This window comes from Topomyia yanbarensis, chromosome 2 (genome assembly GCF_030247195.1).
Source record: "Topomyia yanbarensis strain Yona2022 chromosome 2, ASM3024719v1, whole genome shotgun sequence".
Lineage (NCBI taxonomy): Eukaryota > Metazoa > Arthropoda > Insecta > Diptera > Culicidae > Topomyia > Topomyia yanbarensis.
The window spans coordinates 377,548,115-377,563,866 of NC_080671.1; the positions used below are offsets into that span (position 1 = coordinate 377,548,115).

At 43.3% G+C, this 15,752-nt stretch overlaps 1 protein-coding gene across 9 annotated transcripts in view; it reads right to left on the bottom strand.

The window, feature by feature from the left end:
* Positions 1-282: 282 nt before the first annotated feature.
* LOC131684642 (protein winged eye) overlaps positions 283-15,752 on the bottom strand; it is a 233,135-nt gene continuing 217,665 nt past the window's right edge. For all 9 annotated transcript variants that reach the window (XM_058967679.1, XM_058967687.1, XM_058967685.1 and 6 more), the window contains 3 exons: positions 15,498-15,680; positions 2,112-2,273; positions 283-2,035 (listed from right to left, as the gene is read on the bottom strand). In XM_058967679.1, coding sequence (XP_058823662.1) covers positions 1,787-2,035; positions 2,112-2,273; positions 15,498-15,680 — 594 coding nt within the window. In that variant the 3' untranslated portion in view covers positions 283-1,786. The remainder of the gene's footprint in view (positions 2,036-2,111; positions 2,274-15,497; positions 15,681-15,752) is intronic.

The following is a 15,752-nucleotide window of genomic DNA, read 5'->3' on the forward strand; positions in this document are numbered from 1 at the left end:
CGTTTACCGCAAACCTTGCCGCATTATATACAGTACCGATCAAAAGATTTTAGTAATATTTTACAAAAATTTCAAGATTATGCCTTGAAATTTTGTACATTGGAAGGGTCCATTTCTTTACCTTATACCGATTTACCGGTGCGTTAAACTTGGGCCTAAACATTGACGGGGGGTTAAGAAATTGACCCTAAGACCATTTAATTTGAAAGGACATACGAGTGAAATTTTTCAAAGAGTGTAATGGATTTTTTTGTCATCGTAAAAATAAAATATAACTACCGATTTCAGGACAATGTTTTATATTGTTTTACATAATTTGTAAAAAACCATAAACTAATGCAGTACACGGCCAATGAAAAGATATTCAATTGATCTCTTGGATCCATTTTAATGTACTCGTGTTCCACCTTCCTTCATTGCCCATTCATTTTAATTTACTTTGAGTACAACTAATACCTTCTGTGGTATAGCATAAGTATCATAATTTATTATACACATTAACTTAACGGTGAAAAGTATGATCAACGCAACATTTACAAAACAAAGTGTGATAAACACAGCGTAGGCTAAACTTGTAGCATAGCAGAAGCTCGTTCTTATTTTCCCCTTGATTAGTTACACCAATTTATGCGCTATATATACATAAACATGAACGCTTATTAAAAATATAATGATATAATTTTGCCACTGGGTTTCATTTGTCGCTTTTTTATGTTTGACCTTGGTATTCTAATTGCATAGTAACAGTTTGAAGACAGTTGCTTGAATATAGCAGTTCAATTAATGTATTGATTTCTCGTGGTGCACTATTGCTCACTAGACACCCTTCTAAGGGTATTCAGAAGTTTCAATTACTGCAATTTTAATAAATTAGTCCTTCCTATTGTTAGTATACACTGAGTCTAAAATCTAATTCAACGTTTTATGTCATAATTTGAAACAGATTTCATTGTACCAATTAAATGTAAAGAGATCAAGTTGAAAATTTGTTTGCATGTGAAGTGAAAACTTCCAAGAAAAACTACACCAACTGTCTGGCTGGTGTTAAATTTTGTCGTTCACCCCTGCTGTACATTAAAGGAACAATTCGCCCGAATAGATTCTCTGATTAGGAAAAAGGTTTTAAATTTTCGTTTGATTAGTGCGCATCTTGCGCTTAATATCACTCCAAAATATTTTTTTTCTTCTTTTCGTTACAATTTTTGTCCTTTGATCGATTAGAATATAATGTATAGCAGAGGTATTATGAATTTCGTTCCAAAAGCTCTTTGACTGATGTGGTATTTTTGTCTTTTCTTCGTTAGGCGTTAAAATCTCAACAGGTAGAAAAATATATTACCACTATTTATTTGCTTGATATTGTATCATTAGATAACTATAAGTTTTTTTGACATTGATAAGGTTTGCAAATATGTACAACTATTATACACGTTATTGATCATCGTCTACTGCGTATTTTAAATTATTATTTACAGAAGCTGAGGATATCTTATTAGAATAGTAATCTACACTTTCTTAAAGTGCAACCGTATGCTTTAAACGACATGATTTATAAAAACAAACAATTCTTTTCAAGAACTGCTTGGACCTACTTCTACGATAGTGTGAAGTTTTGCTATTGTTTTGAACAACTTATTCCCCCACTATCGACGGATTTTTCTTGCAAACGCTGTTGTTGATGTTAGAATATTGCGGAAATATTCACCAAAAAATTGCACATCCTAAAATTGCATCACAATGAAATCACTAACAGTCTGCTTTACACGTACGCGGCAGGGGCGATTTCCTAGTTGGACTTGACCCACTTCGCATCCCCCGGCAGTATCTCGATGTCCGGTTGCATCTTGATCGTCATCACTGTCGGATCGTAGTAACCGGCCAGGTAGTACGTATCGTTGTTATCATAGATGGCACTGTACTGCTTGGGATCTGCGCCGAACTTGGCGGTATACTCGCTCAGTGAGAGCACCTCACACTTGTGCGAAATGGTTTGAACGTCGTTCTCGTCCTCGTGCGGCGACTGGAAGAGGGCACCCTGGGAGAGAATGGACAGAAAAATGATGTTTATAACACTGTCATTCAAATGCCGGAGTTCTTTCTCTCTAACTTACCGGATACTTGAGGTTAGGACATCCCTCGGTTTCCTCCGGGTGGTAGAACCATTTGACACGTACCACCATGTTGTTGGTGGACGTTTCCCACATGGACTCGATGTGTCCGATGTATGGCCTGTCCGGCCTTCCCGTGGAGAGAAAAACGGCACTGTCACCGACCTAGAACGAAAGGATGTATCAATAAGGGCATGAAGGAAAGTCGCGTTGGCGCAAACTATTGATTTTATTTTGGAGTAACCAGCTCGTGTTGTATGGTTTGAAAAAGATATGATGATTGAGACTTGCTTGTAACGTTCATCTGCGCTTAACTTTTAAACCAGACTTAATGGTGCGTTGAATGTTGGTGCAGAAATCGGTTTGTAGTGGCAATGAGGAAAATTAAAAATGGTTCTCTTATTACACTTGTTTTAATTAACCAGTATATAACATATAACGTACATATAACTGAAAATTAAAACAAATCTTTCACTTTCACATCTTTCGTCACATATTGACGGGTATTACAGATTACTCGTCAGAAATAATTGTGTTCTTAAAGCGACAAAACTTTGAAAAATCCATTTTTTGTGTTTTACATTTTTGAATTGATATAAAAATTAAAACATTTTCAAATTTCATCAAGCGTGAAATATTTCAAAACATCTTTCAAAAACGCCGCAAGCTTTATTTCATTCTATGTTTTTTCGATTTTTTCCCAGTGCACTTAGGTACATTTTAAAAACTTCCTAAAGGCTAGTTCATAGTTTGGAAAATAGGTCAATGCCCGGATAGAATTTTACAATAGCATTTACCCTACAAACAATCATAAAATAATAAATATTATAGTTATTACTGTTTCAACATTGTTCGATACCAAGTTCTCACAGTAGATTTACAATAAAATTTCATGTAACAATAAATTTCACTGTTCAGCAAAAAACTGATACAATGCATTCACATTAAATTTTACTGTTTTCGAGAAAAAAATGTATGGAGAAAAACTGATTTTTTTAATGTTAAGATACATAACCACCCCCCTTTTTCACTGTAAAAGTCTATTTTACATTGAAATTTACTATAAAAACGTTAAAGTTTATTGTTTTTGTATTGTAGCATAACACTAAAACTTACTGTAAATTATTGTAAAAATACTGTACTGTCACAGTGAAAATCAAGGTTTTATTACTGTATATTTCTATTCGGGTGGGATTTCGCACGGGATTTGTGGCGGATTTGGTTTCAGAGAAAATTTTCCGCCGAAATCTCTCCAAACTGTCAAAACAAAAGTTCTGCTGGTTCTAAAAATACCAGTTCCATACTTTTAAAATCCCGTGACTTTTCCCGCGGTTCGGTTTACACTAGCAGGGTGGCCAGATAGAATTCCTTAATATCGGTAGGGTTACTAAAAGTTTATCGGTAGGCCGGGTTCAGTCCCAAAAACGTAGTGTTGACATAGAATTGTAAAATACTGAAAACACAGATCTCAGACCAAATCCAACCCAAAAATGAATGTTGAGTAGGATGTGTCCAAAATCAATAAAAATCGGTAGTAGGGATAACAAAATGTCGGTAGTTTTCTCTTGGTCATCTGGGAATCGGTAGGGAAGACCAAAATCGGTAGGACTACCGATAAATCGGTAGGTCTGGCCACTCTGTACACTAGAAAAACCCTACACGCCACCTACACACAGAAAGAAAAATGTTGGTAAAAATAAGAGTTTTTCACTCTTAGCAAAAAACAACCAACGCATACTCTTAGTTTAAAAATAAAACTTTTGTTTTGAGTACTATTCTTCATTTGCTTAAAAGGAAAACTTTTACTTTGATTATTATTCTTGATTAATTTAAAAGTTTTACCACAGATAACAGACGTTTAGGCTAGAACAAAATTTCTTCAAAAACCTGTGTAAACTTTCAAATTGATAAACGTTGGAAATCCGTGTTTCACTATTGCCATCTGCGCAACTGTTTGCTTCACATGTTTGACAGCTGCACTCTAACTGCATTGTACCGATCACTGCGCCATCTGCAAACGTTTGCCAAACGTGTTTCAGACGTCTGATTTATTCGGAATTTCAGTAGCGGGTATTTATACACGATTCAAATCGAGCCTAAACGTCTGTTATCTGTGGTTTTACTTTCAACCTAATAGTTGGCGTTGGTTGTTTTTTGCTAAGAGCGGAACACTCTTACTTTTACCAATATTTTTTTTCTGTGTGTAAAAACGACCTAAAATCACAAACTAACAGACATAACACTCAAAAACAAAGCTTCGCCCGCTTTAACGGTCATGTTCACGCACTTCACAACTCTTCTTACTTACTGGATCTTTAGAAAGTTTTGCCGTTGTTTTCACCTGCTTGACCAGGACTTTCTTCTGCTTCCACTGCACCTTCCGCTGGAGATCGCGCGCGAGTTAAACGGGTTGGTAAGGAACTTTGGATATCGCGAAATGAATAGAACTCGAAAACTATTTTTCTGCGACCGACACCACTGATTGCTTTTAACTATCTGTTTTATTGTATGCTTTTTGTGTACATTTGTCTATGTGTGTTTTATGCTGCGGCTGTTTGACAGCTATGTTATTGTTTGCAGAATCCATTTCTGCTTAGGGTTTGCACAGTGGGCTGACTGTGCGAATCGTACGGTAAGTATTTTACATTGCATTTTGTTTCTAAAATTCTATGATTAGTTCACTTTTTCTTAGGGCTAGGTGAGTATTTACAGGTATGTACAATGCATAAAATTTCATTTTCTTTCAGGTTCGTATTGAAGAATTAGAGGTGAGTATTGAACATTCCGGCCGCCAATGAAATTTTAAGGAATTCAACGGGCATTAGCGGCGGAAGTTCGAGCTTCTTGCGATGACTGACGTTCAACGGGATATGAAGATCTGGATTCGTCTTGTCGGTACAGGCCTCCTTACAGCTTCCAGGATGATTTTTCGAGGTGCGTCGGGTCCGACTGCAGGATACTGTCCGGGAGTGGTGTGCTGTAAAGGAGGAACATCTGTGCGCGAACTGTTGGTTTGTCAAATTAGGATGGGGTACTTAACTTGAGTCAAGTCCCAGCCGGGGGTTCTAGGAACCCACACGGCGAGGCTTGGTTCTTTACAGGTGAACCACGAACCGCTCGATACCCCCGAGCTTGGGCCAGGATCTCGTCTGGCGACTCATTTCCCCGAGTAGGGGCCGGGAGCTCGTCCGGCGGCTCTGTACCCTGAGCAAGGGCCGGGATCTCGTCCGGCGGCTCTGTTCCCTGAGCAAGGGCCTTCATTTGGCGTTGTTGACGTAGGGCTGCTAGTTGGTGCGGGACTCTGTGCTACGATGGGTGGCGCCACTTCAACTGGAAGTAAGCAGAGCTTTGGGATGGCGCGTTGAACGATGCCGAAGGTCGACTTCACGGTGGCGACACGAACAAGGCCGTCAGGGCCGGGATGAACGCTGAGCACGCGTCCCAGGGGCCATTTCAACGGCGGTGCTCTCTCATCTTTGAGAGCGACGATGGAACCAACGGCTAGATTGTCCATGGCTTCTGTCCAGCGGTAGCGATTTTGCAGGGTGGTGAGATACTCCTTGTGCCAACGACTCCAGAAGTGCTGAGTTAGCTGTTGTACTCGTTCCCATCGAGACAACCTGGATTCAGGAACTTCACGGCAATCTGGATCAGGTACCGCATTCAACGGACGACCAATCAGGAAATGTCCTGGAGTCAGAGCCAGCTCATCGGATGGATTGTCCGGCAACGGCGTGATTGGGCGAGAGTTTAGCATTGACTCGACCTGAATCAATGCGGTTTGCAGCTCGGATTCGGTTAGGTGAGCATTTCCGAGGATTTTGCGAAGCAGGGTCTTCACGGATTTCACGCAGGCTTCCCAGATTCCACCGAATGTGGGAGAGCGAGGTGGGATGAAGTGGAACTGTATTCCGTTGTCTGCGCATTCGTTTGCTACGGCATCTTGGTGAACTTGAGTTCGGAAAAGCTTCCGCAGTTCTTCCAGTTCTCGATGTGCTCCAACAAAGTTCGTGGCGTTATCGCAGTAGATATGCGCAGGCTTTCCTCTACGGCCGACGAATCTTCGCAGGCTCGCAATGAATGTGCCAGTGGTCAGATCCGACACAAGGTCCAAGTGCACGGCTTTGGTAGCCATACATACGTATACGGTGATGTAGGCTTTGAAGAATGGCGATCTCTTATTTCGGAGTGACGTTCTCACGTACATTGGCCCAGCCAAGTCAACACCAACATTCTGAAACGGGTACGCCTGGTTGACCCGAACAGATGGCAGATCCCCCATCAGCTGCTGCAACGGCTTGGGTTTGGCACGTGCACATACCATGCAGCCGTGAACAATGTTGCGAACCAAGTTCCGTCCGCCGAGGGGCCAAAATCTTTGGCGCAACGAGGATAGTAGTAAGCTGGGACCAGCATGGAGCGTCTTATGGTGTTCTCTCGTGGCGATCATGTCGGTGAGACGATGTTTGGGGAGGACGATCGGGTGTCTTCCGTCGACAGGTATTGCAGCATTGTGAAGCCGGCCGCCGACACGAATAATGCCGTCTACGAGTGTCGGGTGCAGATACCGTAGCTTGGATTTACGGTTTACTTTTCCGACGGTTTCAAGTTGGCGTATCTCGTAGGCAAAGTACTGCTGTTGTATGCGACGCACCAGATTGAGCAGAGTGCGATCAATGTCAAGAGCCGTCAACGGGCCGACAAGAATTGGTTGGTGATTCTTCCGGTGAAGGCAGTTAGCGGCGAAACGCCGAAGAAGTGTGCCGATCCGAAGTAGCTGACGAAGATTGGAATAGCGATCGACGATATCTGACGGTTCTACGCTCACGACCGGAAGGGCAATAGTCTGTCGGACCTCCGGTTGGTCTGAGTTTGAGGTCGCTACGACGACGTACTTCGCTGGCCAAGGAGCGAATATTGGTTTTAGCCACTGCGGTCCGTTCCACCACAGTGCACTAGCAAGGAGTTCATCGAGGTCCATTCCTCGAGAAACGAGATCGGCGGGATTGTCTTCGGATGGGACGTGATTCCAAACGGCGTGAGACGTCAGCTCTTGGATTTCAGCCACTCGGTTGGCTACGAACGTCTTCCATGTCGATGGAGTTGCGGATATCCAGTTCAAGACGATGGAAGAATCGGTCCATAGATATGTGGTGGCGGTTATGTCGATGCTGTCCTGAACTTGTTTAAGAAGTCTGGACAGGAGTTGAGCTGCGCATAGCTCGAGGCGTGGAATGGTTTGAGTCCCCATCGGAGCGACCTTGGACTTAGAAATCACCAGGCGAACTGTACAAGGGCCCTCGGCAGGTATTGACCGGAGATAGATGCATGCGCCATATGCAGACTCTGAAGCGTCGCTGAACCCGTGAATCTCCAAGCGGTCGTAACCCGGACGTAACACATGGCGAAAAACTCGAAGGTGGGCAAGTGCTGAAAGCTTCTGGTGAAATTCCTGCCATTCGTGAGCGAATCCGTTAGCCACGGGTGTGTCCCAGTCGAGATGGAGTTTCCAAAGACTCTGCAGCATGATTTTCGCCTTTGCAATGGTCGGTCCAATCAAACCTAAGGGGTCGAAAAGACTGCTGATCTGAGAGAGGATCGTTCGTTTGTTCAGAACCGTACATTCCTTCCAATTCGGCGTCTTGAACGAAAGAAAATCGGTCGACGGTTCCCAGCGGAGGCCAAGTGCAGTCACGGAGGACTCGTGGTCCAAATCGAGTAGTGTTTTCGTCTCTCGGAGCTCCAACGGAATGGTATCAAGAATAGCTTGACAATTCGAAGACCATTGTCGGAGAGGAAGTCCTGCGCCTGCGAGCATTGCAATGAGCTGGTTGCAGGTAACAGCGAGAGATTCAGCATCGTCAGAACCGGACAGCAAATTGTCGACGTAGAAGTCGTGGCGGACAGCGGGTTCCGCCAGCGGAAAATGTTGCCCTTCATCATCGGTGAGCTTCTGCAGCACCCTAGTTGCCAAAAATGGAGCACTGCTTGTGCCGTATGTGACGGTGCGGAGCTGGTAGCTCTTCAGTGGAGCCTCGGGATCGTCGCGCCAGAGAATTCGCTGCAGCGGTTGGTCGGTGGGATGGACCAAAATCTGCCGGTACATTTTTTCAATGTCCGCAGATATCACGAACTGGTGGATTCGAAAACGGAGGACAATCGTCACGAGAGTGTCCTGGATTGTGGGACCAGGAAGCAGGACATCGTTCAGCGAGATACCGGACTTCGAGCGGCATGATGCGTCGAATACGGTACGAAGCTTTGTAGTGGTGCTGTCGAGTTTCATCACAGCGTGGTGTGGAAGGTAGTATTGCGGTTGCGCGTCGATTTCATCGGGGCCAATCTCCCGCATATGTCCCAATCTCACGTACTCGTGGATGAACTGCTGATACATCGCCTTCTTATCGGGTCTCGCACCGAGTGAGCGTTCTAGAGAGAAGAAGCGGCGGGTGGCGTTGTATTTGTTGTCCTTTAACTGCCAAAGCAGCTCGTCACGCTTGGGCAGCTTGACGACGTAGCGGCCTTCGGAGTTGCGGGTGGTGTTCTTCAAGAAATGTTCCTCACAGTATCGTTCCGACGGAGACCATCCCTTTGCATCGTGGACTTCTTCGAGCTGCCAGAATCGGTTGACCAATTCATCGATTGTGCAGGGATTACTGAACTGGCACTTGCGTGGATCGCTGTGATCGTGGTTTTCCAATAAACACTCTCCGGAGACGACCCAACCGAACTCTGTATTCTGCAGAATCGGTAACTCTTCCCCGAGCGATATCCTGCCGTATCGAAAAATTTGGAAGAAATGGGCGGCACCCAGAATCATGTCGATGTCGCCAGTAACAGCGAATGTTGGATCTGCAAGCTCCACGTGCTTTGGAATCGGCCAGTGGCGGGCTTCTACCGTCGACTGGGGCAGCTTGACGGTAATGGAAGGCAGAACGAGCATGGAGCATTGTACGGAGAAGGGAGTGACTCGAGAGGAGATGGTTATCGTGGCCTGGTATTCAACCAGCGTTGTAGTGTTTCCGATTCCGCTTATCGGGATAGCATGCGGCAATCGGATGCGAGGAAGCTGCAGTCGTTCGCAAAGAGCCCCAGAAACAAAGTTGCGTTGGGAAGCACAGTCCAGCAAGCAACGAGCAGTGACGATGCGACCTCTACCGTTACGGATATTCACTAGCGCAGTCGGAAGGAAAACGGTTCCAGGAATCACTTCACCAGTATGTGATACGAGGGCAGTCTGAGAACTCATGGAAGGCGCATGAATGTGGGATAAGTTTGCGATTGAGGTAGAGGTAGACGGTTGCTGGATGGGAGCTTGCGAAACAGACTGGGGTGACAGTGAGTTTGGAGCATGCAGCGCAGATGCTGCGGTGAGAGTCGGCTGGAGGGCAACACAGCAAGTTGATCCGGTGGCTTGACCAGAAGCGGGATTGTCGTCAGAGGGCTCAGTATGAAGAAGCGTGTGGTGCTTCTTGGTACATGTACGGCATCTTGACCCAGAACAGTTCCGGGCATAATGGGAACTCGATCTCAAACAGTTAATGCAAAGGTTTTTCTGTCTTACCAGATCGATCCGTTGGCGAAGGTTGAGTTTCCGAAATTCCGGACAGCTGTACAGGTAGTGACTCTCACCGCACTTGTCGCACGGCTTCGGCTTGCTGGCGCTGGAAGAGGGTGTACTGGATACTGCAGTTTGCTGTGTAGCTGCGACTGGAAAGGCTGCTAGCTTGGATGTCGGATTTGGCTTGCTGCGAGGAGGAGCGGTGTTCGAAGTGGCTGAAGAAACTGCTTGCAAAACTCGAGCGTAGTTCTGGAGGAAGTTTACCATCGTCACGTATGATGGCATTGAAGTTGACGCACCAGTGCTTGTGTCCTCTGATGTGCCGGCGGTTCCTCCCAGAACCGAAGCGATGTTGTCAGCATCGAGTTTGCTACAGTGGTTCTCCCATTCCCGGAGCGTACAAGGATCGAGGCGTATGGATAGCTGGTAAACCAGGATAGAGCTCCATCGGTCTGCTGGTTCACCCAAGCTCTTCAGAACGGAGATCTGCTGCTCGAAGCGATCGATCAGCGCAAGCAGATCTTCAGCTGATTCCTTGCGCATCGCTGGAGTGTCGAAAAGCGTCCGAATGTGACACTTGATTAACTGCCGGTTGTTCTCAAAACGCAGCCGCAACGTTCGCCAAGCGTCCTTGTAGCCCTGCTCGCTTATTTTGATAGGGTCGAGAATGCGAGCTGCCTCTCCTTGAACGAGGCCCTTCAGATAGTGCATCTTCTCGACCGCACTGATGTCGCTCCGGGAACCTACTGCGGATTCAAATGAATCGCGAAAAACACACCAGTCTTCCAACTTACCGCTAAACTTGGGTAGGTTAAGCTCCGGAAGCCTGATGTTCATTGGTCTCGATGGTGCGGGGTTGGCAGAAGGGGGAGAACGTATTTTCTTCGCCAGTTTGGCCAAGTAGAAGGACCGAAGAGCATAATAGCGACCGTCGAACAACTGCCGTTCCTTTTTCAGGTCGATTGGCTCCTTATCGGTGGAAAACATCTCCAATTTCACCACCGTCCGGTGAAACTCGTCGTAAAATTTCTCCAACTTTTCCGCCCACGCTTCTACTTGGCCCGCAAACTTACTGTCCTTGTCGAACTCCTTCGCATAATATTCCAACAAAGCCATTGAATCGACAATATTCTGCTTCGTCAGCTCCAACTCACTGAATTTCCTCTCGTCGGCCATTTTCTTCTTCGGTAGCGCCGTATTCCCGTTCACTCACGCACTTTTCAACCTCCAAGAATCCAAAATGCACCCGAACAGTCAATTTGCAAAATAAAAATTTCACCGCGAAACTTAAAAACTTTTTTGAAAATATTCCTTCAGAAATCTTTATGTTCCAGCACGGCGCGCACCGTTCAGGCAATAGGTAAACAATGCACACTACCTACGCTATCGTCAGCTGGCTGTGTCTCGCACGCACTACTCGTTGTAACGATGTAAATATTCTGCGATGGTGGATTCTTGGAGGGAACACTATGCGGTTTTGTTTGCACTACCGCGTAAAATGGCTAGTTTGCCGCTTGGGGACGCTACCGAAAATCACCTTTCGCGCACTTTTTCTGGCTCTACCCGTCTTCAGCGGGGCCGTTCTTTGCGATTTTTTCGCCTATTCTGGGCAATTTACAATCACTTTTTGCCTCTTCTGGGCACCTTTCGTTCACTTTTTGCCTATTCTGGGCAGTTTTCTGTTCACTCGCGGGCACTTTTTCTTCAAGATCCGGCTCGAAGGACCAAATTTATGTTCACGCACTTCACAACTCTTCTTACTTACTGGATCTTTAGAAAGTTTTGCCGTTGTTTTCACCTGCTTGACCAGGACTTTCTTCTGCTTCCACTGCACCTTCCGCTGGAGATCGCGCGCGAGTTAAACGGGTTGGTAAGGAACTTTGGATATCGCGAAATGAATAGAACTCGAAAACTATTTTTCTGCGACCGACACCACTGATTGCTTTTAACTATCTGTTTTATTGTATGCTTTTTGTGTACATTTGTCTATGTGTGTTTTATGCTGCGGCTGTTTGACAGCTATGTTATTGTTTGCAGAATCCATTTCTGCTTAGGGTTTGCACAGTGGGCTGACTGTGCGAATCGTACGGTAAGTATTTTACATTGCATTTTGTTTCTAAAATTCTATGATTAGTTCACTTTTTCTTAGGGCTAGGTGAGTATTTACAGGTATGTACAATGCATAAAATTTCATTTTCTTTCAGGTTCGTATTGAAGAATTAGAGGTGAGTATTGAACAGGTCATTTTAAATATATTTGTAGTTGGGACTGTGGCCACATTTGAAATTATGGCGCCACTGACATATGAGCAAGTATATGGGGGATAAACCAATAGTGAAAAATTGTTCCCAAACCTGAGGGGTAACCCACCAGTAAATGAGTGATTGGGACTGTGAATAAAAGGTGGAGCTAGTGTTCTGGGAAAATTGTCGGATCGATGTTTTTTGAGGGAATTCCCTCATAGTGTTATGTCTGTTAGTCTGTGCTAAAATTGAGCACTTTCGACTCAATCTTGTGGTATCGTGCAGAAAGGTAAAATTAGGTAAACTGCGATTAAGGTAGTTTCCATTTAACTACGGCAAAAATCATAACTCAACCTTGAGTTTAAATTACTTCAATTTTAGTTGAATTTACCTAATTTTGAGTATACCCCAAATCACTCAAAAGTACCTGCACACACTGCACGGAAGACCTCGACTGAGTCGAATCTCTCATTTTGTTTTTGACAACACTAATAAGTGCGAAAGCGACGCAGAACTCAAAAGTACCTAAATTTAAGTTAAAATAACTTATTATGTAGGTTTTTTATGGTTCCGTGTAGAAAGATAACTGCAGAGACTCCATTTTGGATCGCTTGGATTCGCGTTTAGCTGTCAAAAAACGAATCCAATCAAACATTGCCAATCCTTATTATAGTTATACTATATTCATAGTTAGGCGGAGACACTGAGTGGAGCCAATAGGGATCTTTAATTTGGAAAAATTGTGCCAGTTTTTCATATTTATTGGTAGCGGGTGTCCTTACGAGTACACTCATATCATTCTTAAACCTTAATTATTCTTTTATGATTTTTAAATTTAAAAAAACCAAATTGAATTCAACCAGCAAACTGACAGTTGTCCTACTAAATGACGTATCTGTAAATATCTCGTTCGCCTCATTGTTAACCGGGACAGAACCCCACACAGCATGATCTGGTACTTTGTCAATCCGCTAGCAGTCTGCCATCCCAAGTTTCATCTGCAAACTATGGTAGATCTGATAAGACAACCCAGAGTGTATGTAAGGAGAGTGAAGACAACTGTCATGATTATCCGTCAGTGATATTCCAAACGAACAAACGACCTGTCAAAATACATGAATTTGACTCGTTTGGAATGACACTGACAAATAATAATTGTTCCAATTTTGACAGTGTCGTCACTCTCCTTATATGCACTCAGAGACAACCTATAGAGTCGTGCAAGTCGCATGGGTTTGGATGTGTTATTGTCCTAAAAGGAAACAATCTAAAAAATGTTTTTTTCAATAGTTTCGGGCCAAAAAATTTAAAAAGACCTGAGATATTAACTCACGGTACTAATCTGCATCAGAATATGCATTAACCCGCACACCCCTAAAGATCCCTATTGACCATGTCAAATACCGGAGCCAATCGAGCATGACGTCACACAACATGTTCTCTTTAGATGTATATGGGAAAGCTATTATGATTATGGTCATAACTATTTAACTCTTATCTTGTGTTATCACGTGTAGAAAAGAACAATTTTATTCTGTAACATGAAGAGGTATTCGCACAAGTATGAAATCATATCATCCGATCTTCGAATTGTTTATTCTATTCGTGCATGTAAAGTTCTTACTTACGACGACAATGAAATTATTAAGCTAGAGCTTGAACATTTGCATGGGATGCCAGTGTTTTTTCCTGAAATAAGAGCTGTCAGTTTTCCAGCTTTTGTGTCCGCCTAACCCTTAATATAGTAACTCTAATCCTTATTAGGCACACGGAAACGAAAAACTACCTAAAATTGAGTTCCTTTGACTCAATCTCGTGGTATCGTGGGGGAACTTAAAATTAGGTAAACCGTGTTGAAGGTAGTTTCCATTTAACCACGGCAAAAATTACAACTCATTGATAGGTTTTTTATACTCAAATTTAAGTTGAATTTACCTAATTTTGAGTTCACCCCAAACAACTCAAAAGTACCTTCCTCCACGGAAGACCTCGACTGAGTCGAATCTCTCGTTTTGTTTTTGACAACACTAATAAGTGCGAAAGCGACGCACAACTCAAAAGTAAGTTAAAAGAACTTTTCTGCAGGTTGTTTTATTTAACCGTGCAATCCATGAGACGTTTCTGATCAGCTGATTATTTCTTGTTTACTTACTCTGAAGTTATTCCGAGGGGTGCGACGTCCGACAATATCGTTGATTCGATCCAACATCAAACGAATCGGACTAACAAAGTTGTTTGTCGGACGCAAACAAACGTCTAATGGATTGCCTAATACCATTGGACGTGTTGCCATACAATGCCGGGGCAAACGTTGCCAAAAATGCTGTTTTTCTCCCTGCATTTTTCTAACTATGAGTTTTTCTAGTTTACACTTCCTGAAAACTGTCATTTTTATGTAGACTCCTTTTTTGCCATGATATTTCAATCGGCTTTACAGTTTCGGACAGAATTAGGGCGAATGGCTATCATGTTCAAAATTTTCGGGTAAATGGCGGTTGTATTATATAAATGATAAATAATATCTAAAGAGCTACATGCGTCCTTTCATTTGCAATGGGTATCTTTGCGCCCATTTGCTGAGCCCTATTAAAAATATCATGTAGAGCTCGCCCACTTACCCGGCCCTACTAGTTATCCTCATAGTCAGAGATGCGCGGAGAAAAAAAAACAGACAAATCGGGAACCTTTTCTTCCATTGTTAAAATCCAGCAGTGGCTGGTTTGTATCGGCTGGCTCAGTGTCCTTGACTTTGAATTTTGTTCTATTCGACGGAGTTTTCGTGAAGTGGAATACCTCCGGTATCACAATCTGCGCAACGGAGTACTGATATCATTCAACACGTTAAGCCAAGCAGAAATATTCGTTGTTGTAGAAAATGAAAGCGTGGGAATTAAGGTTCTCGTGTACATGAGATATGACAATAGGCTACATGACCTAGCACCGCGTGTCCCTACTAAGATAATTACAAAATGCATGTCGGAATACGAAGAAAAAGAATCCGTTGCACCTTGTAGAAGACCTATTCTCTCCTACTTGAGTACAATTCAAAACTAACGAAACTATTTTTAAATAAACCACGCTATGCCCCCATGCAGGGCAAACTTCTACGTGAGCTGGACTAGTTCATTCAATGACAGTTACTTTAGTTGAAAAAAAGTATTATTTACCTAGAGAGCATAGTCCTTAGACTATTTTTGCAAAATTGTTTCATCAAAACATATAATTTTTGTTCTTAAATAGGGATTTGTTATTGGTCCATGAAACTTTTGCATTGTTTTTCACAGTTTGAGGTGAATGTCATTTAGTACCTTTTGAATAAGTACTCTTGATATTATTCAAAAAAATTAATTCGATCTAGTGTTCATAGTTGCAACTTTGGTAGATTAATAAAATTTTGTTCGTTAGCAGTCATGTAAGTAAAAGGCTGCGTGTGAAAAAGTGCATGTGATGTGGGTGAAAAAGTGCGGGTGTAAAAGTGCAAATTGAAAGATAAAATTTTTGATTTTCATGTGCACCGAGCAACGTGAGGTGGAAATTCAAAATCTGTACCGCTGATGGTAAGTGTTTTTAATTGTAATAACCTACCGAAATAGTCTCCTTGCCTCGCTGGATTGATTTGTAGAACTGCTTCTTGACCCGTCCGGTCGAGCGACGGTATCCCTTACCACACCATGCCCAGAGCTGCCGCGCTGGGAGAAAGGCTGCAATTTTGCTGTTGTTTTCCGTAGATTGCCTTTTCTCCTGTTTTTCCAGCGATTTTTTCGGTTGCTGCCGAGGAGAAAAAAACGGGTTACTTTGATGAAAACTTGGCCATGGCAATGAAAAAAAAAATGGAAAGCA